At 41.9% G+C, this 25,129-nt stretch overlaps 1 protein-coding gene and 1 pseudogene across 1 annotated transcript; both read right to left on the reverse strand.

The window, feature by feature from the left end:
- Positions 1-13,087, reverse strand: part of LOC119910474 — a 68,760-nt pseudogene extending 55,673 nt beyond the window's left edge.
- A 1,074-nt stretch (positions 13,088-14,161) lies between these two features.
- Positions 14,162-23,442, reverse strand: LOC119910475 (snRNA-activating protein complex subunit 1-like). The gene is made up of 10 exons (XM_038729105.1): positions 23,156-23,442; positions 22,467-22,623; positions 22,222-22,362; positions 18,845-18,949; positions 18,606-18,761; positions 18,445-18,498; positions 18,192-18,254; positions 17,958-18,096; positions 15,078-15,149; positions 14,162-14,750 (listed from the first exon to the last, which is right to left on the reverse strand). Exons 1-10 carry the CDS (start codon positions 23,284-23,286, stop codon positions 14,716-14,718), a joined length of 1,053 nt encoding a protein of 350 aa, XP_038585033.1. The 5' UTR covers positions 23,287-23,442; the 3' UTR covers positions 14,162-14,715.
- Positions 23,443-25,129: the final 1,687 nt, after the last annotated feature.

Here is a 25,129-nt window from a genome sequence, read left to right on the forward strand (position 1 = left end):
CACTAGTGATGGGGAATTTTTTTGGATATCCTATAGGCTAGTTATTATTATATCAGAATCAGTTTTATTGCCAGGTATGTGTACACATACGAGAAATTCGACTCAGGATTGTACATTGCTCACGATGTGCTTACTTATACAATAATAAAATAATAATATAATAATAAAATAAAATCAGACACAAACTATAGACAACACTAATATACACACTATGAACAAAACAATATAGACATATTGACAAACAGTGCAGTGATCAGAGTGCAAAGGATGCAAGAGTAAACTATTCTCATTATGTACATGTTGAAGGTGGATATGATATACAGGTACACATACATGCATACATGTACACATGTACACAGTGTGATGGAGCATAGTGCAAAGGATGATGGAAAAAATAAATAAGACCTATGACCTGAGGTAGGTGTATTGGTATACAGTATATACAATATGACATAGTATGAACAGCACTGAAATAGAGAATGGCGAATAAATAATGAAAGTGGAAACCAGTAAAAAGCTGATTAGAGGCAGAGTTACTGGGTTATTGCACAGGAGTTGTTCCTGACATTGTGAGTCAGAAATCAGCTGTTCATCAGAGTGATGGCTTGTGGGAAGAAACTGTTCCTGAGTCTGTTGGTTTTGGCGTACAGTGCTCTGTAGCGCCTACCAGAGGGGAGGAGCTGGAACAGGTTGTGTCCGGGGTGAAGTGGATCTGCAGTTGATGTTTCCTGCCCGTTTCCTGACTCTGGAAATCCTCAATGGAGGGCAGGTTGGCACCGATGATCTTTTCTGCAGTCCTGACTGTCCGTTGTAGTCTGCTCCTGTCCTTTTTGGTGGCAGATCCAAACCAGACAGTGATGGACTTGCAGAGGATGGACTGGATGATGGTTGTGTAGATCTGGATCAGCAGCTCCTTAGGCAGGTTGAGCTTCCTGAGCTGACGCAGGAAGTACGTCCTCTGCTGGGCCTTCTTGATGATGGTGTCAACGTTGGGCTCCCACTTCAGGTCCTGGGATATAGTGGATCCCAGAAACCTAAAGGATTCCACAGCAGACATAGGGCTGTTGAGTATGGTGATGGGGGGTAGAGTGGGGGGGCTCCTCCTGAAGTCCACGGTCATCTCCACAGTTTTGAGCGTGTTAAGCTCCAGGTTGTTCTGACCGCACCAGAGAGCCAGCTGATCAACCTCCCGTCTGTAGGCCGACTCGTCACCATCCCGGATGAGGCCGATGTCGTCAGCGAACTTCAGGAGTTTGACAGATGGGTCTCTTGAGGTGCAGTCGTTGGGGTAGAGGGTGAAGAGCAGTGGGTAGAGCACACACCCCTGGGGGGCGGCCAGTGCTGATAGTCCGGGTGCTGGATGTGATGTTTCCCAGCCTCACCTGCTGACTCCTGTCAGTCAGGAAGTCTGTGATCCACTGACAGGTGGAGGCTGGCACGGTGAGCTGGGTGAGTTTGGTGCTTTGGTGCTTATATTATATATATATATATTTCTGTAAGTGATTAGCCTGAAGTGATGCAAACCAACTCCTGCTAAACCGACTCTATTACAAACAAAGTTAACGGCACACACGTAGTTTAACTGCCAGGCTATCTCACTGGCAGCACTGACATCTTAATTCTAGGTTTACACTAAAAAGCTACTACTAAAAAAGCACCATTATCAAAACAATATCAAACACACTCACAACATACACAGAGATTATTCTACAATATCCATTATCAAAAGTAAATAAAACAGCTGTTTCTCCACAGCGGGAGTGACATTTCAGGACAATGGACAGCGCACAAATGAAAAAATGAACTAAATAGGCTACCAAATTGAAACTCATCACAACAACACAAAATAAAGCACTTTGACAGTAGGCTACATAATACCAGTTACATTACTACTTCTTGAAAATGTTGAACTAGTCTGGCGTGAAGCATGCTCTTGTGGTCTGAGAACACATTTTTGAGAGAGGAAAACAAATTTTTGCAGGTCGCGGTAGAAGCACCGAATACCAAGGCCAGTTGGAGTGCCATCAACAGTGGGCCTAGCGTTTTATGATGTTTAGACAACGATTTTAGCGTCCGCGGAGCCACGAACTTCCAGGTGTTGTGCCGCATTCTGCGTGCCTGCCGAGATTTGCGTGCACCTCGCGGGCTAATTCCTGCTGAGAAAAGAGGTGGATGCAAATCTCGGCAGGTAGCCTCCAACATCTGTTCTGCCGAATTATGCATCCGCCTCTTAAGGTCCTTTTCAGACCAAACGCGGTTATCACCACGTATGTTTGCTGAACCATAAAGAACGCTACTTCTAAGTGTAATTATTAACGACTCTAAACGTTCATAAAATATGTTTCATTTATCACCATTGACAAACCCCACAAAAGGATTTTAAACCATTTAAAAGCAGTTTTTGGAGGTGCATGCAATTCTCAGCAGGCATGCAAAACTCGGCATAACACCGCAAGGAATCTCCCGCTAACTTTATGTACGTACTAACCTGCAAGTGCATTGGGAGGGGGGAAGCAGGGGGGTTTCCTCACAGAGCCACACTGTGAATTTTATGTCAGCTTTAATATGTTTTCAACTAATGAACTGTTTGTAAATATATATATTTTCCTCACTGAAATGTGAATTAAATGAAACTTATATCATTTTGTAAATTATATCATAATTCTATTTGGGGGGGCATAAAATACTTTTGGGGGGGAGCATTGCCCCTGGTGGCCGTTTCACCAGTGTATGAATGTGTGTGAATGGTGAATGCGAGGAAGTGTAAAAGCGCTTTGAGTGGTTGAAAAGATTAGAAAGAGGATACAGAGGATTTACATTTACATAGAGAGCAGGAAAGTGCTGCTAACATTAGCTTAGACTCTGATGGCGTATACTGTTTTTAAAAATACACCATCCTCCAAACTCTTTCTCCAAGCTCCATGTACGCTGAACAAACACATTGCTAAGCTATGATTGGACATCTCATATCTATTGCAACGTATAGAAACAGCACGCCTTCGTCTTTGTCTGAAACAAGAAAGTAAAATTCTCTGTGAATAACATAAGGTGAAACTAAATAAAAAATCTAGATGAGAAACTGGGCTCAATCATCATACAGTATGTTCTAGTTTTAAGGAGTAAGACAGTAAAATTCAAAGCTCACAGCCTCCACTTGTCGACCCAGTGGCCTCAGTTGTTCCTCCTTTGCTGGCCATGTCTTCACCTCCTCTCTGTTCGCTCCTTCTTCTCTCCTCTTCCTCACTCTTTTCTGTCTTCCTCCTCCCCAAAATATAAATTCCCACTGATGCAGACCGCTCTCCTTCAAACACCCTCTGTTCTCCTCGTCCTTTCAGTGAAATCTGATTGTTCAGTGTGACCTGCTCTGCGTCCCGTGTGGACCGTCAATCAGCACAGCTTTCCTGCCTCCCACTGGGCGCGGCAGACATCCCCTTCCTGAACACCACCAAGACACCAAACATCACAGAGGAAGGCAGAAAGAAGTGACCCGCCAAACACTGCGGCGTCAGACAATAAAGGCCAGAACTGATCAAAAGCAGTATTTGTTTTCTAAATTAGAGTTTAGAGTAGTCAGATAATTATGTTACTCTTAAAGGTGTTGACAGCCCCCCATAACACCTTAAACCTGTGGTCGGCAATACGCGGCCCGCGGGCCAGAACCGGCCTGTCAGCAATAATATCTGGCCCGCGGCCAGATTGCTTTGATGAATTACAGGGGGTATTGGGGGGGGGTCTGACCCCCCTAATTAAGGCTTGGACCCCCCTAAAAGAAAAATAAAGAATAAATTAATTGATAGCGGCTGTCAGTCATGACAGATACAGTTACTCACACAATCACTTCCTCTTAAGTGATTGTGGCTGCGAAATAAAAGTGCAAGAACGTTTATTGCAGCAATGCTTTATGTTGAGTTTATTGAAAGCTTTTACTTTGAAGAGTTCTGAAGGACATTTAAAAGAGTCTCTGGCGTGCTTGACACACCTCTGCGTGGCGCTGCGGAGAGCCCCCAGTTGCAGTAGTGCATGGATCATACACAATATTCATCCAGCCAACGATCACGAACCGTTCAAAGCCTGTCGGCGCCGGAGAGGGAGAGGGTCGGACCAGGGACAGTGACTGTTTCCTGTGGCAGGATGAAGTCTGACGCTCTGCATGAGCCATAAGATTGCATGCTGTCAATATGTTAGAGACCCTCCAAAATATCACAAATCATGCTTTTAGGGGAGCTGATGTCTTATTAGGGGGAACTAAGCTCCCCTGGTTGCTCCCGTAGTTCGCACCCTGAATTTCCTCAGGGAAATAAAAATAAGCGTCCATGAATCCGGATCAAACGCCGGGCGCACGCACACAGCAGCACGTGCCTTATTGTGAGTATGTGCAAAAGTGTCCTTATAATCAAGTAATAAGAGGGGGAAAATATACGCAGTCAATTGGAATTGATCTTCCAATCTTCCTAACGGGAGTCCCGCACAGTACCTACTGATCTAAACATGAGTATACAAGGATTTGAAATAATGTGACTTTGTTCTGGCCCGCAAAAAAATTTGGCCTGATGCCAGACTTATGTGGCGACCCCTGCCTTACACTCACCCTAACCATCACAGGGATGTGCCTAAACCTTAGTCAGTGACTGCTGTGAAATCCCCATCTCTGTCAGCTGCTGGGATGTCCGTCTCTTTGTGTTCGATGTTGCAGATGCTAGTAGGTGTCGTTAAGATCAGCAGTTATTGGAGCCCCCTGGGCCCGGTGTTCTCCAGTATAAGAGCGCGTCTCACGTTCTGCACTGTGGGCTAGAGAGGAGGGAAACCCTGTTCCCTATGCTCCACGCTCCTCGTTATTTTTGTTTCTTTCACCATACAACACTCCACTCTATTCCTTCAAGCATGCATACCTGCTGACATAACTGACCTACTGATTATCACACTTCATATGATTATTTGAACATTAAGTTGTTTCTGTTTGTGTAAAAATAAATGGTACCTTTGCTGCAGTTTTGTGTCACCGTACTATTCTTTTTTGTCGCGGTTTTGAGCCCGCCGTGACACTGCATGCATGTGGACTTCCTTTGTGCAAGACACTTAACCCCCTAGTTGCTCCAGAGGCGTGCGACCTCTGACATAGATAGCAATTGTAAGTCGCTTTGGATCAGCTAAGCGTCAGCTAAATGAATAAATGTAATGTAAATGTAATTGCCGCTGTCGCAGAAAAAACTAGGGTCCTAGAAATGTGGTCCTAGGACTGAGGAGGTCCTGAAAATGCAGCCTCTGCTACTGCAGCTATATGGGATAACCACCCTGCCTCGACTTCGTGATCCAAGATGGGTGTCGGGGTATCAACAGTTAGTGAAAGCTGTTGTTTACACTGTTTATTAGCACTTCTGTGTACTTGTGATTCATAGAAATGTTTGTACACAAAGTGCTGTCCAGCTGCTGTCTGTGGACGTGTTGCTACAGTGAAATACCGAACAATGCGGGTTTTTTTTATCAACCGGTGAATCAATAGCTAACCTGGCTATTTGTAAACAATGGCTGGCCGAGCGAGGTTTTCCAACTTGTTAACTAGAACGCCGTCAACTCGGGTGTGATCATACCCAGCTCCGACCTCCGAGGTAAATGGAACGCAGCATAACGACATACAGCCCACTAACACCATAAAACAACCGGCTCCACGTAAGGATAGAAAACAACAATAACGGTTTCTGTGCTGAAGCCCGTCAGACCAAACAGGTTCAGATGATGTTGAGTAAGAACAAAGTGAGCATTAGTAAAGCTGGAGAAACGCAGAGAAAGTCATGTTAGCTCGCCGGCTAACGCCAAGCAGTTGCTAAAGTCATCCGGCGCAAAGTTGTATCGCTTTCCACATAAATTAACCAACTAACGCGACCCATAAAGCTATTCTATGTACCACTGGTATGTCAAATTGTTGATTTAGCCTGCAAGAAATTATGTAACGGTAAAAAGTAAATGTGGAGTGATTTGTTTACTAACGTTAGCCTATAGCGATGTAGCCAGGAGCGGCCAGCTAACGCTACATTAGCTCAGACCTGCATGTTCAATTTTGATTTATTGTGGTTTTACCAATACTCAGGTACACAGCTTCTCCACCTCTCAGTCGCTGTAACTAGAAGAGCCATCCACTAACACTACAGTAAAGTTACTTACTGCAGTTAATCTCGTTATAATATTCAGCCCAGCTCACTAACCGTTTCATTATCATCCAAAACATGTAGCAGTGCTGACATTGCTGAGCCTCCGGTGACAGATACACAGATAGTAAAGATAGTCACTGAAAGCAGCAGGCGAGCTAACGATGTAGCACGTCAGCTAAATGCAGTAAATGTAACGTGATCATGTAACGAGCATGGATTAGTTCAACCTGCAGCTGATAAAACTATTACTGTAACGTGCAGTGGGAGTTTACCTGAGTTTCCAGCGTGTTGTGTGAAGCTGTCACCCTGCCTGTATGTCTCTATCGCCGATGTCACGCATTTTTTTCCCGGGAGTACTGTGCCAACATGCCGCTGTATCGCTGCGCTGAATGAAAGGTACGGCACCGGGGTGTTGATCTGCCTCTGACACGGGAACGTTGAAGTAACAGAGCCCGAACATGTCTGTGTGAAAAGCCACAGCCGCCATGCAGTTATTTCTGCGTTTATTGCAGGATTTCTGTATGAAAGCGGTTGTGTTTCGGATTATGCTCGCTCATGAATTCAAGCGAGCACGCGTATGAGCACACGCCTAGTTGCAATCTTAAAAATTATACAGTGACAACCGGGGACTTTTTTTCCAGGTCAAAAATAAAACCCAGTACAGCTCAGACATGGGCTTCAGTGCACTAAGATTTTACAAAGCTTACAATGTCCTTACATATTTAACTAATGTGTGCAGTCTATAGATGATGATAAATCAAATTCATTACACCAGTTCATGGGTGTCCCATACAACACGACAACAGCAGACCGTCATGACCACTCAAAACAGACCCACACACTGTTGAACTGGAACCGAAGACACTATCACAAAACACAGTCTGCGTTATCATATCTAATTCCTAATTCTTATCATTTCAAGTTTTAAGTTTCAACTTTTTTTTTTCTTTCCTCCTGCTCATGTTGACAGTGAATGAAATGTAATCTGCATTCAATAAAGCAGCAGTCATACACTGTTGGGGAATTGGGAATTTTTGGGTCTCTGTCTAGACCTGCTCCATATAAAAAGTGCATTGAGATGCCTTTTGTTATGAATTGGTGCTAGATAAATAAAACCGAATACATTTGAAATAACAAACCTGCATTTTAACATTTACCTAGGCAGGAGTGAAAACAAATATCACGCTTATTGTAGAAAGACACAAAAATACCAAAAATGACATTATAAACTCTATATTGATCTACTATAACTAATCCTCACTTTCACCGGTCATGCCTAAGCACCAGTGTTGGCTGACAATTACATAAAATATGAAATGATATAGTGGTAATGAAATGACAAGGTGGGCTATCAGCTAGCTAACATCACATAGCTCTTTTAAAGCTGCCGCTGCGAGTGATGCGGGCAGACAAGACGTTAAACTAACGTCAAGGTTACGAAATGGTACGGTCCATTTTAGGGGTGTCAGAAATCGTATTTCAAGATTCTTGAAAATAAGGCATGAGTACGGGAAATATATTGTAATATTTACAATGACAGGTAAGAAAGACCCCCCTGAACTGTTGTTTTTGCCTCTTTTAGGGGGGTCCAAGCCTTAATTATGGGGGTCAGACCCTCCCAATACCCCCTGTAATTCAAACCATGACCGCACCGCTAGTGGCCGCTGAAAACTCCATAATGCAACTTAAAGGTTTGATAAACAAAGCCTGAGATGAGTGCGGTTTCCCGTCAGACTGGATGGAAGGCACCACAGCTCTATAAAGAGGCCCCCAGTGCTCAAATAAACAGGAACAAACATGGATTTCAAGGCGGTTTCAATTTCCTGTTGAAGCTAATGACACACACACATAAACACACAGCAGCTTTAAATATTACTCATGGACCCGAATGAGAGCGCTTTCCTCTCTGAGCCTGCCAGCCAGCAGTCAGTGGGGAAGAGAGGGCCATGAATTAGACATCAGACCAGTCAGTAACTAGGCCCCGATAACCAGAAACAGCATCACACTCCCGGCTGACTGCTTCCTGCTGTTTGACAGCACTCGTCACACCCAGAGAGGAGAGCAGCTTAAGATGTTGTACATATGTGTTGTAAGCCATATCCAGCTGTGTGTGTGACAACCTGGTGTTTCCTTTTGTTATTTATTTTCATCATTGAGTTCTCATAGTTTATTTTTTGCCCTATAGAGGTGAGGCCTAAAGCTGACAGCTATATTTTACTATATTTTGATCAACAAAAGTGATATGGTTTGCAGACAGTTATGAGACAGGAGTCCCTAATAATGTTTCCTGAACATACTGTGAACTTAGCTAGTATGTTCCCAGTTGGCTACCGTGTTAGCAGTAATTCGCCGATTACAGTAGCTCGCCAACTTGCCCCGCGAGTATTCACTATGTCACCAAACTTCTAGAAAAACACACCAGAACAAACAGCATATATAGCTCTCTCTGGATAAAAACGGCCTTCCCGGGAGACTGCATAAAGGGATGACATTTATTTACTTAGCTGACGCTTTTATCCAAAGCGACTTACAACTGCTATATATGTAAGAGGTCATACGCCACTGGAGCAACTAGGAGTTACAGTGAGGAAAATAAGTATTTGAACACCCTGCTATTTTGCAAGTTCTCCCACTTAGAAATCATGGAGGGGTCTGAAATTGTCATCGTAGGTGCATGTCCACTGTGAGAGACATAATCTAAAAAAATCACAATGTATGATTTTTTAACTATTTATTTGTATGATACAGCTGCAAATAAGTATTTGAACACCTGTCTATCAGCTAGAATTCTGACTCCCAAAGACCTGTTAGTCTGCCTTCAAAATGTCCACCTCCACTCCATTTATTATCCTAAATTAGATGCACCTGTTTGGGGTCGTTAGCTGCGTAAAGACACCTGTCCACCCCATACAATCAGTAAGAATCCAACTACTAACATGGCCAAGACCAAAGAGCTGTCCAAAGACACTAGAGACAAAATTGTACACCTCCACAAGGCTGGAAAGGGCTACGGGGAAATTGCCAAGCAGCTTGGTGAAAAAAGGTCCACTGTTGGAGCAATCATTAGAAAATGGAAGAAGCTAAACATGACTGTCAATCTCCCTCGGACCGGGGCTCCATGCAAGATCTCACCTCGTGGGGTCTCAATGATCCTAAGAAAGGTGAGAAATCAGGCCAGAACTACACGGGAGGAGCTGGTCAATGACCTGAAAAGAGCTGGGACCACCGTTTCCAAGGTTACTGTTGGTAATACACTAAGACGTCGTGGTTTGAAATCACGCATGGCACGGAAGGTTCCCCTGCTTAAACCAGCACATGTCGAGGCCCGTCTTCAGTTTGCCAATGACCATTTGGATGATCCAGAGGAGTCATGGGAGAAAGTCATGTGGTCAGATGAGACCAAAATAGAACTTTTTGGTCATAATTCCACTAACCGTGTTTGGAGGAAGAAGAATGATGAGTACCATCCCAAGAACACCATCCCTACTGTGAAGCATGGGGGTGGTAGCATCATGCTTTGGGGGTGTTTTTCTGCACATGGGACAGGGCGACTGCACTGTATTAAGGAGAGGATGACCGGGGCCATGTATTGCCAGATTTTGGGGAACAACCTCCTTCCCTCAGTTAGAGCATTGAAGATGGGTCGAGGCCGGGTCTTCCAACATGACAATGACCCGAAGAACACAGCCAGGATAACCAAGGAGTGGCTCTGTAAGAAGCATATCAAGGTTCTGGCGTGGCCTAGCCAGTCTCCAGACCTAAAGCCAATAGAGAATCTTTGGAGGGAGCTCAAACTCTGTGTTTCTCAGCGACAGCCCAGAAACCTGACTGATCTAGAGAAGATCTGTGTGGAGGAGTGGGCCAAAATCCCTCCTGCAGTGCAAACCTGGTGGAAAACTACAGGAAACGTTTGACCTCTGTAATTGCAAACAAAGGCTACTGTACCAAATATTAACATTGATTTTCTCAGGTGTTCAAATACTTATTTGCAGCTGTATCATACAAATAAATAGTTAAAAAATCATACATTGTGATTTCTGGATTATTTTTTTTTTAGATTATGTCTCTCACAGTGGACATGCACCTACGATGACAATTTCAGACCCCTCCATGATTTCTAAGTGGGAGAACTTGCAAAATAGCAGGGTGTTCAAATACTTATTCTCCTCACTGTATGTGCCTCACAGTGGATTTGAAACCCAAATCTCTCACACCAAAGGCATGTGTGTTATCCACTGTTCCATCACCACCCTAGGATTTGTGGCAGGATTCACAACTTGGATTCATTTTTACGAAAAGCTGTTTTGATTCTTTGGACCCTCACAGACTAAAGGAAGATAAATAATCAAGGAACGGACACATTTGGACTTAACGAGCGCTTCAAAGGTAACGGGAGTCGGCATTTTTCACCTCTTGTACCATGCAGGTTACACCGGTACATACGTTTCAACATTAATATTTGTATTAACGATCTAAGCGGCTTAGAAGCAGCTATAGTGGCTACCTGGCGGGGTTTAAGAGGTTTTATACATCTGAAGAACTTCTATAAAAACCAGACCAGGCGTTTAATCAAGAGCTGCGTTTATTTGTCTAAATGTGTTCCCACACCAGGCCAGGAAACGGGGTAAGCGGTCGCAGTTAATTGCTCATATGTTGCAGTGGGAATCTAACACTGGTCTCCCGCACCAAAGGCATGTGTTTTATCCACTGCTCCATTACCACCACATGTTATGTTATAAGGAAGCCCATTGTGCTCCGCGCTACACGTGCCTTTACATGTAACTAGAAATGTTTTATTTTCTATGTGTTAGGTGAGGTGTGAGACGTCGCTCCATAGTGCAGTGCACCTGATTATTGTTGCTTCACTAAACACAACGAACTAAAGTTAACTCAGTCCCACATACACCATCCTGCTGCCCCAAACACTCACTAGAGCACCAAATCTGGATTCATCCGCCGCTGAAAATAGTGCCAAACAAATGCACTATTTTCCTGTTACCTGTTTGTTTGATAACCACTACAGTGAGTTTTAGGGAAGTCTTTTTTAACATTAAACTAAATGTTTGTGAGGTGTTTTTAAAGATTATACGCCTTCAGGAGGAACCTCAATGAAGCAGACCTCGCCTACGCCACATGAGCATGACGCCTGTGTGACCGTTATAAATCTTTGAAATCTATCAGCTTAGATTTAGCTAGAGCCTGTGTTACAAACTGGAGGTGTGGAGTTTGAAACGTGTGGGTGTTTACCAGGCAAGGAGAATCTGATTAAAGATGTTATTGAGTTGCATTATGGGAAATGTAGGATCCAGTGTTTTTGGGATCTTGACCAACACTAAAGACTATAGCAGCTTCTGCTCTTAAAATTTTTTATTTTTTATTTCTTATGACACGTTACAGTAGGAAAATCATAGGTATAAATAATAAAATGAACGACGTCTGTGGTAATATTATAATAATTCACCTCACTGTTTGTTTGACATACACACTTTTCCATGGCCTTAATTTAACATGTTGTGACATGACGTGGCTGAATTATGCAGGAAGGACTATCATTCATATTTATTTGTTTAGAGACTGATAAAGGTTTTAATATATAATAAATGTGGCTAAAATGCAAGTAATAACAGTAGTAGAGGGTAAAAAAGAGAATGCATTGGCCTACTCATCCTGTCCAAACCCCCTGAAAGAAACCAGGAGGAGAGCCTGACAGCAGCATCCATCCTCAGCACTGACACGTTGGAAATATTAACACGGTCGTACTTACTGTCCGAGGCCATGGCTGCGGCTGTTTCCCTCAGACTGACGGCGGATCCGAGCGTGTGATCGGCGGAGCAGCGGCAGCAGCGTCCCCGCCGCTCCTCATCCTCTCCAGACCCGCAAGTCTGCAGCCACACAGCGGTGAACGACGACCCCTTCGCGTACTGTCGGAAACAATCACACTCAGTAAGGTTTATTCTCACATTTATTAAATTCCTTCCATTTAAACATTCAAATTATGACCCCCCCCACCCAAAGTTGAATTAGTAATTTGTGCCCTAAATTATCGATATGATTCGCTCAACTTATTTATCCAATTTAGGAAAAAATAGGCGAAGGTTTATCTTTAACACACATATATCCTACTGTCTGTGAACTTGTTGTGCATCAGTAGTGCAACAAAACCAAAAAACTGTTAAATTTAATATCTTAAATCTGACGTTACAAAATGTTGACGTCTGTTTTATTAATCAAATATGTAATACAGATATATAAGTTAAAAGAAAACAGTTAAAAACAAAATGAAACAGTAAAACGATCGGGCTAAATACAGTTTAAGCTAGGCTAACTGTTAGCTGGTGCGACTGCAACGGCTAGCCTTGGCTAATGTAGCTAAATTTCCTTTGTAGCTTTTTCCATGTGTAAATATGTCAAATTTGATAAAGCAAAACCTTGTAAATACTTACTTGAGTAGTAATGTTAACTAAACCCACTCATGGAGAATAAACAGCGCAAACAGCTAAACTAGTCGGCAATAGGTTAAAATGTGGCTAGTAAGCTAGTTAGCATAGCTTAGCAAAGCTTTTCAGTAGAAATCAGATTCGGGATGGTTAAGCTTTGTTTAAAATCAAATATTTAAATGCATGAAATTGTAAATTAGTTCATTATAAAGTTAGTTCATTACACTGCTCAACAAAATAAAGGAACGCTTACTCATCACAGTGTAACATCATGTAAATTTAACCTCAGAAAAAGCACGACAATGAACAAATTACACTTAATAATTACTTTTACTAATAGAAACATACAGTATGTGTCTGTAAAGAGTTGTGTAATCATTTATTAAACAATACTTTAGTAGTGTGATAATTTGTTATACATTAAGGATAGTTATTATTGACACGTTTTAATAATAATAATAATAATAATCCTTATTTGTAGAGCACTTTTCAAAAACAAGTTACAAAGAGCTTTAACAAGTGTAAAGAATAATACAAAAAAAAACTAGATAAGAGCATGAAAAATTAATATAAAATTAGTAAAATACAATAAAATAAAAGGGATAACCATCGGTATTCAGAATATTTCATTGTTTTGCAGATAAAGAAGCATATGTATTTCTTGCAACAAGTGAGAATTTAACATAGGCAGTGCCCATATTTTTGCACAGATTGAACACCTACACAATTTAATGTTGCTGTAAATTAACCAACTGAATAACCTAGTGTATCCATTTTTATGCTCTGAAAACTTACCATATGCATAGATTGCTGTTCATACTGTACATCCTTACATTTGCACTCTCCATCCAACTCTGCCCACTTCTATACCACTGTATATTTTTAATATATTCACATATACTGGATAATATATGTATAGTTTAACTCCGCTCAACATATTAGCATAACTGCACTTGGGGCTTGGTAGAATTTTCCTCAATAATATAACAAATGTTCAATAAATGTTTTGACGTAATTCACTTGTATCCCAAACGAATTAGCACACTATTTTTCTATATATATATATTATTTTTTTTTGAGTAAAAAGGGACTGAAAAAAACATTTGACTTAATTTACTTATGCATATTTGCTGAGAAAAGATTTTATCATAATTGTTTTGAATGTTCTACCACATATTTGTTAAGTGATCCACTGTTTGGCATCAAGTGTGTGTTGAAGAAAAGTTTAAAACCACAAGTGACCAATCTGGTTTCTTCAACTTTCACTCAGGAGTTTCTTCTGCACTTTTGGTTAGATGCTAACTGGAATTCATTAACTCTTCACACGTACTCTGCATAAAGACAAAAAGTTGAATCTAATCTAATCAGAAGTGGTACTAAAGGAAGAGCCCTTTGTCATTCCCAAATTCCCAAAGTGACAACAGCTGCAGCGAAGAGGCAACCGCAAGACCAAAAAGGGAATAGTTTTGCATTCACTCTCTCCTTAACCTTCCCTTCCCCCGTCCGTAATTTTGAGTAGCACTATTGGCATTCATTAATTTAGTCTGAATCGAATGTCACACAAGAAAGAGACAAAAATAAGAACCACAAATACAAGTTTTATAGAAAGTAGTGATAGTATAAAACTAAACTTTTTTATAGAAGAACCTGCACAGAGAGATGAACTTCATGAGGAAAATGTTTATAGTCATTTACCCAAATGAACTTATTAAAATGTGCATAAGGTGAATTATTGTCACAACATATGGTTCCTTAAGTATAAAAGAAAAAAGAGGCAGGTACAGGGTAAAATTTTAACAAGTGAAATGAAATAGAAACAAATAAAACTGTTAATTTCTTTGCTTTGCCGAGTTTGTTGTAACTCTTTACAAAGGCGCTGCATTCAGGAACAGAAGCAGAGTCAGATCAATATTTCTTCTTTAACAGATCAATTTGTATGTTTAAGTTTCTTTAAAAAATACATGACATTTTAAAATGTTAAAACATTCGCCTTTTCTATGATACACGACTGTCAACGCAAACATTTAAAATGAATTACAACAACCACCACATTTTAAAACAAATAATATATAATAAAATATTCCAGGCAGAAGCTCCACTCAGGATGAAGGCTGACTCCAGCAGTGTCTTCGTCACCACTTGAATCTGATGTACTTTTTTGGTTTTTCTGAATATAGGAAAAAGAAAACAAAGTTTAACAAGCAAGAAAATTCATGCGTGAGCAAAACTCTTTATAGTTGATAGAAAAATAAGATTATTTTGTTAATTTACTGTAAAATATGGTGGTGGATGTTGAGAAAAGGCCATTTCAGTTTAAAAAAAATAAATCCTGGTTAGTGTTTTATAGCCAAACAAACAGCTTGTGGCACACATTCAAGACCCGTATGCGTGCTAATGTAGCATGTTAACAAACCACTTTGATCTTCACCCGGATCACCAAACAAACTAATGCAGCAAGTGTGAAAGAGCAGATGTGCAGCTGCTGGCTGTGTACCTTCAGGGACGAAGTCCAGCGTGGTGAGACGATTGATGCGAGTGGTGTTTGTGGCTTCTTTCCACATGTCACCTGGCAAGAAGGAAGTTTCAGTGAGCGAGGATTATTGCACAAAAACATTCAAGCTAAAAGAAAATAAATTCACCCTCAGAGCCCACATTCCCACCGCCTGCCTCCTCCTCCTCGTCCACTGTGGGAGAGGAGTAAAGGCATATTCAAATCTGCGTTGAGTCTAGCCAACGGCCATAGCAAGCATTTATAACGGTGTGTTGGTGTCTGCGTCGCTCTGCCATTACAGTGCACCACAAAAATGTTCCAATGTGTCTGAGCTTCTTCTTCTTCGTTGGCCATTACAAACAATGTTGAACAGCAGCTACTTTTAGTGAAATTACTGAAGTGCAGAAACGAGAGAAGGCGTCAGAGGAGATGGTGTGCACGACCCTTGACCCGGCTGAGGCAGAAGGAAAACAGTGGAAATTAGTAGGAGGAAATGTGAAGATACAGAGTCATTGCGAGGTGTAGTTACATTTATGGGGAAGTGCTCGTCAGGCTACGGTGAATGGCACACAGCCTTAAGAAGTCCCATTTTTAATACAAATGTGTTTCATTCCTAATCAGTCAAACATGACCCTGAAAATCAGTCTCTGTCAGGTAAAAACTACATTTTGAGATGTATTTTATAATTATATATTTTACATTTTCCCTACAACATTTATTACCCACACAAGAAACTGATGAACTCACAGGAAAATATCAATTAATGCAGACACAAGCAATCATTACATTCACTGGTTTCACTGATTTACACAAATAGATGAAAATAATTATCAACTATTTTGATAATCGATTGATTATTTGTAGTCGCTTTTTAATCAAAAAATGTGGAACAATTTCTGGTTTCAGCTTCTTTGTAAATATTTGCTGCTTTTCTTTGTCATTTCCGATGTCTTGGTGTTTTTGATTGTTGGTTGGATAAAAGAAGCAATATGAAGACATCACTCTGGGCTCTGGGAAATTGTGGCGGGCATTTATTTATTTATTTGACAGGAAGAAACTAATATTTTGTAATAAATGAAAAGCAATAGCGCTGGCAGTGGTAGCTGCCCGGCCTCATCATTATTTTGATATTTCATCACATTAAATATTCAAATATAAATTCCCGCTGTGCTGCCATCATCAGAAACTGAAGTGGCTTCAGGTGACGCCTGAGAGGACGTCTTATTTTACCAAGAACATGTTTACTCAATTCCTCTCTCCTCACATTTTAGTCCTTTCTATGTGAGATGTGAGAGAAATGAAGAGGCATTAAGGACAAATAACGAGCACACCTATAGTCGTAGCAAAGAAAGATAAAAGCAGAATTTATACTTATTTTGTAGTATTTATTGTCCTTGGTATATACACTGATCAGACATAACATAATGGACCGCCATCCCTTTTGCCGCCAAAACAGCCCTGACCCGTCGAGGCCTGGACTACCTTTGACGGGGTACTGACCACTGCAGACCAGTCACAGTTTGGTCCTTGTCAAAGTTGTTCAGATTCTTACGCTTGCACATTTTTCCTGCTTCTAAACACATCAACACCGAGGACACAACGTTCACCTGCTGCCTGATATATGGTGTAGTAACGAGATAATCAGTGTTATCCACTTCACCAGTCAGTGGTCACGGGTCCTCAGTAAAAACGTGTGCAAACTTGATGTCACCAGCAAATTGGCACGTAAGCTGATCTACTAACGGTCTGTCTTTCAAAAGTGCAAGATAGCGCCTGTTGTTCATTTACTACTTTTGCCTTAATGCAGTCTGGGGCAAAGTAACGGGAGGGTAACATGCAAATACATGTGTTTACTACACGCAGTGTGACCTAACAAGCCCAATTTCATGTGAGTGCAACAGCTTCTGTATTTAATAGGTTTGAAAGGAAGGTGCAAACCGCCAAGTGTTGCAGAGACGGCTGCTGATTTTGTTGCCTGAAGGAGACACAGCCGTAATGAAAGAAAACATAGAGAAATTAACAATATTAGATAATTTTTCTATATCCAATATATAGAAATACAAATATTTTATTTATTTGATGAACTATATGAATAGAATATTTTTTGTATCTTCCTTTAGCTTTGGCGATACTGTTGTTTTAACGTTCATGCCAATAAAGCAAATTTCATTTCGACCTGACTTCTGTTCTACGTGAGATGGAGGAGTTTAGAAAGTTGCTTGGCGCTGCGGAAAGAGCCCCCAGCTGCAGTAGTGCACGGATCACGCGTAAAATCCCTCCAGCCAGAGGGAACGATCACTAACTGTTCGGGGCGTAATAGCGACACAAGCCTTTGTAGGGATCAGAGAGGGAATGGGGGCGTTGGGGCGTACAGGGACAGCGACAGGAGATCTCGGAGCGAGCGGGCACGGTGCGCACGGTCGGTGATCGTTCCCTCTGGCTGGATGAAGCGCGATCTGCTGGCATTTCCTCGCGTCATTCCAGCGTGCTGTAGCTGTTTCTGCTGGAGTTTCCCAAAGCAGTTTTTCAGGTGTGCTGTCCCAAGTACTTAGTGGGCCGGTACAGACAATTTCCACATCCTCGGGACGCACTGAACGAAACAAACCAAGGTTTTTACGCTGCGGCGGCTTTCCCTCCTGACTCTCCATGGCGGAAACACGCAAAGCCCTCATTTAAATACTCCCTCCATTGTGTTTGCTCCTGTTGTCATCTACAAATTAATTCTTAGTAAGTCACCTGTAACGGGTACTAAAATTACACGTGCAATATTTTAGAATGCACACGCAATTTAGCACTCTTTATTCGGCTCTTAATGTTTGGGCTGATCGGGTAAGATACTTTAAGTTTTAGGAATTAAAGGAAGGTTTTAAAGGAGGCATTTACCTGCGATATGTATGTTCTGGTTGGTTCTGGCTTTGAGTGACAGTTTATTTGTTCTGGAGTAACCTGACGAGGGGGAGGGTCCAGACTCGTCACTCGTGGGATCCACCTCCACCTGACGATGACGCCGGGACTTGGAGGCCTGAAATAAAAAATAATGTGTTTTTGGATGATTTGAAAGGTATAAATTTAACAAAATGCAAATTTTTTTGCAAGAATATAAAATGAGAAACAAACCTCTGCTGCCTCTCCGTATGCTTTTGACTTGATGGAGGCAAGGAGCTCAGCTCTCCTGGAGGACTGAGGACACAAAACTGGCGGTGAGTCAACAGCGCCACTCTAGCGGACAAACTAATCATTACACCTTTAGGTAAAAGCTGAAGGACTTCATGTATTTAACGTCCTGCAGGAGACGTGGTGTGCACCAGTGATACTCTAAATGCTTCTGATGACCTCCAGCTTCAACTGAGTCACACGTAGCGTCGCTCACCTCCTGCTGAGACGACGCTCCCTCATCGTCGTCTTCATCTTCAACCTTCCCATCCTGACAACAAAAGACACGTCATGGCCTCACATCAACAGTGGTGAAAAAAAGACCCGGCTGTATGAAGAGAAACTTCACTGTAACAAAGACCTGGAGAAAAGTCTCACCTTCTTTTGCTGCCAGTTGTAGAAATCCACCACAGAGCTGCGCAGCTGAGGGACGAGCTCATTACGGAGCAGGTTGACGGACGAAACCGCCGGTTCTGACGTCGAAGAGACAGATGCCTTCAGCTTCTCATAGAGCTCATGAATGTTGGACAATTCCTGCAAGAAGACAAACGGCTCAACTTAACACTTGATGAAAAATTCCCTTTAAAGTGCCAAGAGTCGAGGGGGCCTTGGCTCACCTCCAGCCGCTCGATGTTGATCAGCTCCTGTGGACGAGACGCTCGCTCCATGAACTCTTCACACAACGCCGTCCTCTCCACCTTCCTCTTCTTCTGGAAGGAGAGCTGGACGGAGAGGAAGAGGAGGGAGAGACAAAGGAGAAGCACAAAGAGGTGAGTGTGAACTGCAAGCTAGAAGGGATTATATGCGGAATCTAAATCATATTGATCATTTTTCTCAGAACCTGTATTTTGTCGTTTGTTGAACCCGTTTGAAATGACATAAATATCTCATTTCTAATTGGTAGCTGAGCAACGTACAGTGAGGAGAATAAGTATTTGAACACCCTGCTATTTTGCAAGTTCTCCCACTTAGAAATCATGGAGGGGTCTGAAATTGTCATCGTAAGAAAAATACGATAAAAATAATCCAGAAATCACAATGTATGATTTTTTAACTATTTATTTGTATGATACAGCTGCAAATAAGTATTTGAACACCTGAGAAAATCAATGTTAATATTTGGTACAGTAGCCTTTGTTTGCAATTACAGAGGTCAAACGTTTCCTGTAGTTTTTCACCAGGTTTGCACTGCAGGAGGGATTTTGGCCCACTCCTCCACACAGATCTTCTCTAGATCAGTCAGGTTTCTGGGCTGTCGCTGAGAAACACGGCGTTTGAGCTCCCTCCAAAGATTCTCTATTGGGTTTAGGTCTGGAGACTGGCTAGGCCACGCCAGAACCTCGATATGCTTCTTACAGAGCCACTCCTTGGTTATCCTGGCTGTGTCTTCGGGTCATTGTCATGTTGGAAGACCCGGCCTCGACCCATCTTCAATGCTCTAACTGAGGGAAGGAGGTTGTTCCCCAAAATCTGGCAATACATGGCCCCGGTCATCCTCTCCTTAATACAGTGCAGTCGCCCTGTCCCATGTGCAGAAAAACACCCCCAAAGCATGATGCTACCACCCCCATGCTTCACAGTAGGGATGCTGTTCTTGGGATGGTACTCATCATTCTTCTTCCTCCAAACACGGTTAGTGGAATTATGACCAAAAAGTTCTATTTTGGTCTCATCTGACCACATGACTTTCTCCCATGACTCCTCTGGATCATCCAAATGGTCATTGGCAAACTGAAGACGGGCCTTGACATGTGCTGGTTTAAGCAGGGGACCCTTCGTGCCATGCGTGATTTCAAACCACGACGTCTTAGTGTATTACCAACAGTAACCTTGGAAACGGTGGTCCCAGCTCTTTTCAGGTCATTGACCAGCTCCTCCCGTGTAGTTCTGGCCTGATTTCTCACCTTTCTTAGGATCATTGAGACCCACGAGGTGAGATCTTGCATGGAGCCCCGGTCCGAGGGAGATTGACAGTCATGTTTAGCTTCTTCCATTTTCTAATGATTGCTCCAACAGTGGACCTTTTTTCACCAAGCTGCTTGGCAATTTCCCCGTAGCCCTTTCCAGCCTTGTGGAGGTGTACAATTTTGTCTCTAGTGTCTTTGGACAGCTCTTTGGTCTTGGCCATGTTAGTAGTTGGATTCTTACTGATTGTATGGGGTGGACAGGTGTCTTTACGCAGCTAACGACCCCAAACAGGTGCATCTAATTTAGGATAATAAATGGAGTGGAGGTGGACATTTTGAAGGCAGACTAACAGGTCTTTGAGAGTCAGAATTCTAGCTGATAGACAGGTGTTCAAATACTTATTTGCAGCTGTATCATACAAATAAATAGTTAAAAAATCATACATTGTGATTTCTGGATTTTTTTTTTTAGATTATGTCTCTCACAGTGGACATGCACCTACGATGACAATTTCAGACCCCTCCATGATTTCTGAGTGGGAGAACTTGCAAAATAGCAGGGTGTTCACATATTTATTTTCCTCACTGTATATATGATTTACTTAAAGCATGTGTTTTTAAACCTGGGGCCCTATTTTCACATATTTCTCGTGAGAGGCGAGTTGTTGCAGGAAGACGACGTTGGAAACGAGGGAGAGGAGTTTGTTTTGTGCGTAGAGGAGCTGCTACCAAGACTCTTTCCCCAACTCGTCTCCCTCGTTTCCACCGTCGTCTCCCTGCAATCGCCTCTCACGAGATTTCAGAGCGAGACTTGTCCTTGAGTTCAGTTTCCTGTTGAAAACAAAGGGTGTCCCCGGGCGTACCTCGTAGGGATCCTTTCCATGATGTTGTCATGGAACAACAACAGCTGCAGGCTGAAGCATCTACTGCACGGATTCAAAACAGCACCTTGACATTAATATTAGTGACTGACTGTAATACTGCAGCTTTGGCACCTACTGTGCTCTACTGTATTTATGTAAAGTAAAATTCATTAGATGTCTTTATAATCTGAATCATGAAATAATCATCAATCCGTCTTCTTTCTCTTCATCAGCCAAAAGGATGTTTTATTTTTCGTTCAAAGTGCACGTCGGGTCATTTTTTTTACCTCCACAGCTGCACAGTTCTCTGTTGACGCCTTTGAAAAACAGTTTACGACTCTTTTATTTAAGCTGACCTTTGTCACGCCATGTGCTATCTTAAGCAGTGGTTCTAAAAAAGGGGTCCGGTGACCCCCCCAGGGGTCCTTGAGGGGACTCCAGGGGGTTACCAGAAAAAAGGGAATCATTTATTTTCACTCTAATTCCTTCTATAAGTAAGACAGTGACAGAATGTGTGATTATTCTGGTCATGGGTTTCATCCACTTTCTGCAATAAAACATCTAAAAGCAAAAATCCTATCAGAGGAGAGAACCTTTGGACAAAATCTTATCAAACGGGGTCCGTGGTCTAATTTGTGTCACTTTAGGGGTCCTTGATGTGAAAAAGTTTGATCTAATGTTTGCAAACCTGTGTGTTTTTGTTGCCTTTGTTTTACTGACTCACTTACTATTTCACAATTTGAATGATTTAAAAGATGTTAAATAAACTTACAGTTACACTTGTTCCTGCTCTTTCACTCACACAGTTTAATTGTCTATTGGTGTTATTTCTATCAGTCGCATTCCATGACACCTGAAATACATCTATAATTGGAGCAGAAGTTATCGGGCGTTTCTAGTTTTATTATTCCTAGACACAAATAAATAGAGAATATGCATAACTAGTAATCGCCATCTCCTCAAAATGACGCTGGAGTGACCACGGTGGTCCCGATCTTTTCATCTCGCTCTCTCAAATCTCTGTTTTGAGGGAGCGGAGACGCAAGGGAGGGAAGCGAGGAGGAAGCGCTCTGTGTCAGACAGTCAGCCTGAGACAGAGACACAAGGGGACTACGGGTCATAACTCACCTTGTTTAAAGGGTACACCGAATCTCCAGCGCACACACACACGATATTCAGAGTTTTAGGTGAATATAAAATCTGTGCGTTGATAGAACAGCTCACCAGAGTGGGCATGGCGGTGAAGTGGAAAGCTTTGCGGAACATCAGCTGTTGGAGGACGTAAACGACGTCGAGGTGCTGGGCGTCCACAGCGTCCTTCTCAAACTTCTTCACATCCTCCCAGTCCTTCAGCGCCAGGCGGATCTGAAACACAGAAACACAAGAGGAGATTTCAATTTGAAGTCGGGCTTCGTTTGATGTATTACCGACCCTTTTATAGAGCTTGTAGCTGTGTTGTGGTCTCTGACCTGCTCCGGGGGCGAGGCGGTCTGACACTGATACAAGCTGTGCAGCAGATAAAGTCCTCCAACTCTGATCTGGAAGCTGAACGGAGGCAGTAGGAAGCTGCAGGCGGTGTCCAGAACCAGCCGACTGAACGCTCGCTTCTCATGCTTCACGGTGCCGCTGCAAAACAGTAAGATGTAATGTTAAAAGCTTGTCTGCAGCGCGTATTGAGCAGGAACTGTCACTCAGCATAACGGTAACCTGTCTCATAACAATGATTTCTCAAATACGTACTGCTAAGTTATAATTATGAGCAATATATTGAACTTCTGAAAGTAAAGATTAAAACAATGTGTCACAAATGATAATAAAATGTAAATAAACTCATGAAAATATGACAAAAACTAAAAGTTAGATGTAATATGCTGACATTATTTATCAATTAACCGTTTACACAATGAGCAGCAAATGAATAGTCCACAATAATGATATCTTATTAATTCTTTATGTCATTTATCGAGAAAAACATTGACTGGTTTCAGCCTAAAATGTGAGGATTTGTTAGATTTATATATTTTATATCATTGTAAACTGAACTATAACTGTTAGTGTTTGGGCTTCCGGGCATTTTCTGAACAATTTTCCTCGTTCAGAAAATGAGAATAAACTAAACAAAGTTTATGAAAATATTCTTTTGTTAGTGTGCACCTACTAGAAGATCTGTGAGAACCGCATTTCCCTCCATATCTTGGAGAAAATCTCGAACCGGACGGACTCTGTTCGCTGGAAGCGGCTCAGCAGCTCCTCGCAGTCGGATTTCACCTGTTTCCTGCAGTGATCCATCTTCCTGCTGCCTCCTCGGGCCGCTGGGCGTTAAAACAAAACCTCAACAATCACATTTCACCCGTTTGCTACCAGCAAAAAACAACAAAACCCTACAGACACAACATCCAAGATGTAAACACACGATTCAACACCGACAGTCGACGCTTTAGCGCGTCATCAGCACGCGTCTTCGCCCAGCGTTAGTGATGCCTTCACTTGCCCCATATAGAAATGGAAATATACAAATACACGTGGATTAATCTACGCACTGCCCCAATTATATTCAATTATAACATTTAACGATGATTTTGTTTCGTTTTTCCTGATATTTGTGTGTAAATATTTCAGTTTAATAGAATAGCAATAAAATCTTGGCTAAATAAAATGCTTTTGTTGTTTTGTAAAGATTTAGGACTTTATTAATCCTACAGAGAGTATTTTATTTTGACAGGAAAACATTTTAACCTGATAGTAGTAGTAGTATACTTTATTGTCCTCGAAAGGAAATTTGTTTTGGACTGCATGGTTGCTGCATGTACATAGAAATATACAATATACAAGTATAAAAAGTATAAAAAGAGGAAAGACAATTTAATAAAATTAATAAGATAGACTGTTATTCAACATACATGTAGACACAGGAACAAAATAATTTTTATACCGGTTTAGCTGTAATTTTCTTATGTTAAACTCAGATAAAACTGAAGTTATTGCTCTGGGGCCTAAGCACCTCCGTGACGCATTATCTAAAGATATAGTTTCCCTGGATGGCATCGCCTTGGCCTCCAGCACCACTGTGAGGAATCTTGGAGTTATCTTTGATCAGGACATGTCGTTTAAGTCCCACATTAAGCAAATTTCAAGGACCGCCTTTTTTCACCTACGTAATATTGCGAAAATCAGGAACATCCTGTCTAAAAATGATGCAGAAAAACTAGTCCATGCATTTGTTACTTCTAGGCTGGATTACTGCAATTCCTTATTATCAGGCTGCTCGAAAAATTCCATTAAGACTCTTCAGCTGATCCAGAATGCTGCAGCACGTGTTCTGACAGGAACCAGGAAAAGAGATCATATTTATCCTGTTTTAGCTTCTTTGCATTGGCTTCCAGTAAAATCCAGAATAGAATTTAAAATCATTCTTCTTACCTACAAAGCTCTTAATGGTCAGGCACCATCTTATCTTAAAGAGCTCATAGTACCTTACTACCCCACCAGAGCACTGCGCTCCCAGAATGCAGGGTTACTTGTGGTTCCTAGAGTCTCCAAAAGTAGACTAGGAGCCAGAGCGTTCAGCTATCAAGCTCCTCTCCTGTGGAACCAGGTTCCAGTTTGGGTTCAGGAGGCAGACACCATCTCCACATTTAAGAGTAGGCTTAAGACTTTCCTCTTTGATAAAGCTTATAGTTAGGGCTGGCTCAGGTGAGTCCTGAACCATCCCTTAGTTATGCTGCTATAGGCCTAGACTGCCGGGGGATTTCCCATGATGCACTGAGCTCCTCTCTCCTCTACTTTCTCTCCCTCTGTATGCAACCTCATCCCATTATTGCATGTTACTAACACAACTTCTCCCTTTCTGGTAGTCTTGTGCTTTCTCGTCCCTCTCCTCTCTCCTCCTATCACTTCCTGCAGGTTTTCTGGCTCTGGATCTGTGGCTGCGGGTCGCCTGCTGCCCCCGTGTTCCTGCTCGACACCCTCTACTGCAACGACTATTGTTGCTAGTCTTATTGTTATTATTGTTATTATAATCATTAACATTATGATGGTTACCATTAACACTATTATAAATATCTGTACCATTTTTCATTTAGTTTATAGCAACATCACCTTCGCTGTCTGTACCTCTGTGTGTATATTGTGT

Source organism: Micropterus salmoides, unplaced genomic scaffold (genome assembly GCF_014851395.1).
Source record: "Micropterus salmoides isolate LMB-PRFRI ecotype aquatic unplaced genomic scaffold, ASM1485139v1 Ms_hic_scaffold_19, whole genome shotgun sequence".
NCBI lineage: Eukaryota > Metazoa > Chordata > Actinopteri > Centrarchiformes > Centrarchidae > Micropterus > Micropterus salmoides.

Coding starts and splice junctions, on each gene's coding strand:
- LOC119910475 (XM_038729105.1), bottom strand. CDS start 23,286: ATGGATCACTGCAGGAAACAGGTGAAATCCGACTGCGAGGAGCTGCTG. Junction 15,150..17,957: donor CCAGAACATACATATCGCAG/GTAAATGCCTCC, acceptor CCTTCTTGCCAG/GTGACATGTGGAAAGAAGCC. Junction 14,751..15,077: donor GCTGGACTTCGTCCCTGAAG/GTACACAGCCAG, acceptor TCCTATATTCAG/AAAAACCAAAAAAGTACATC.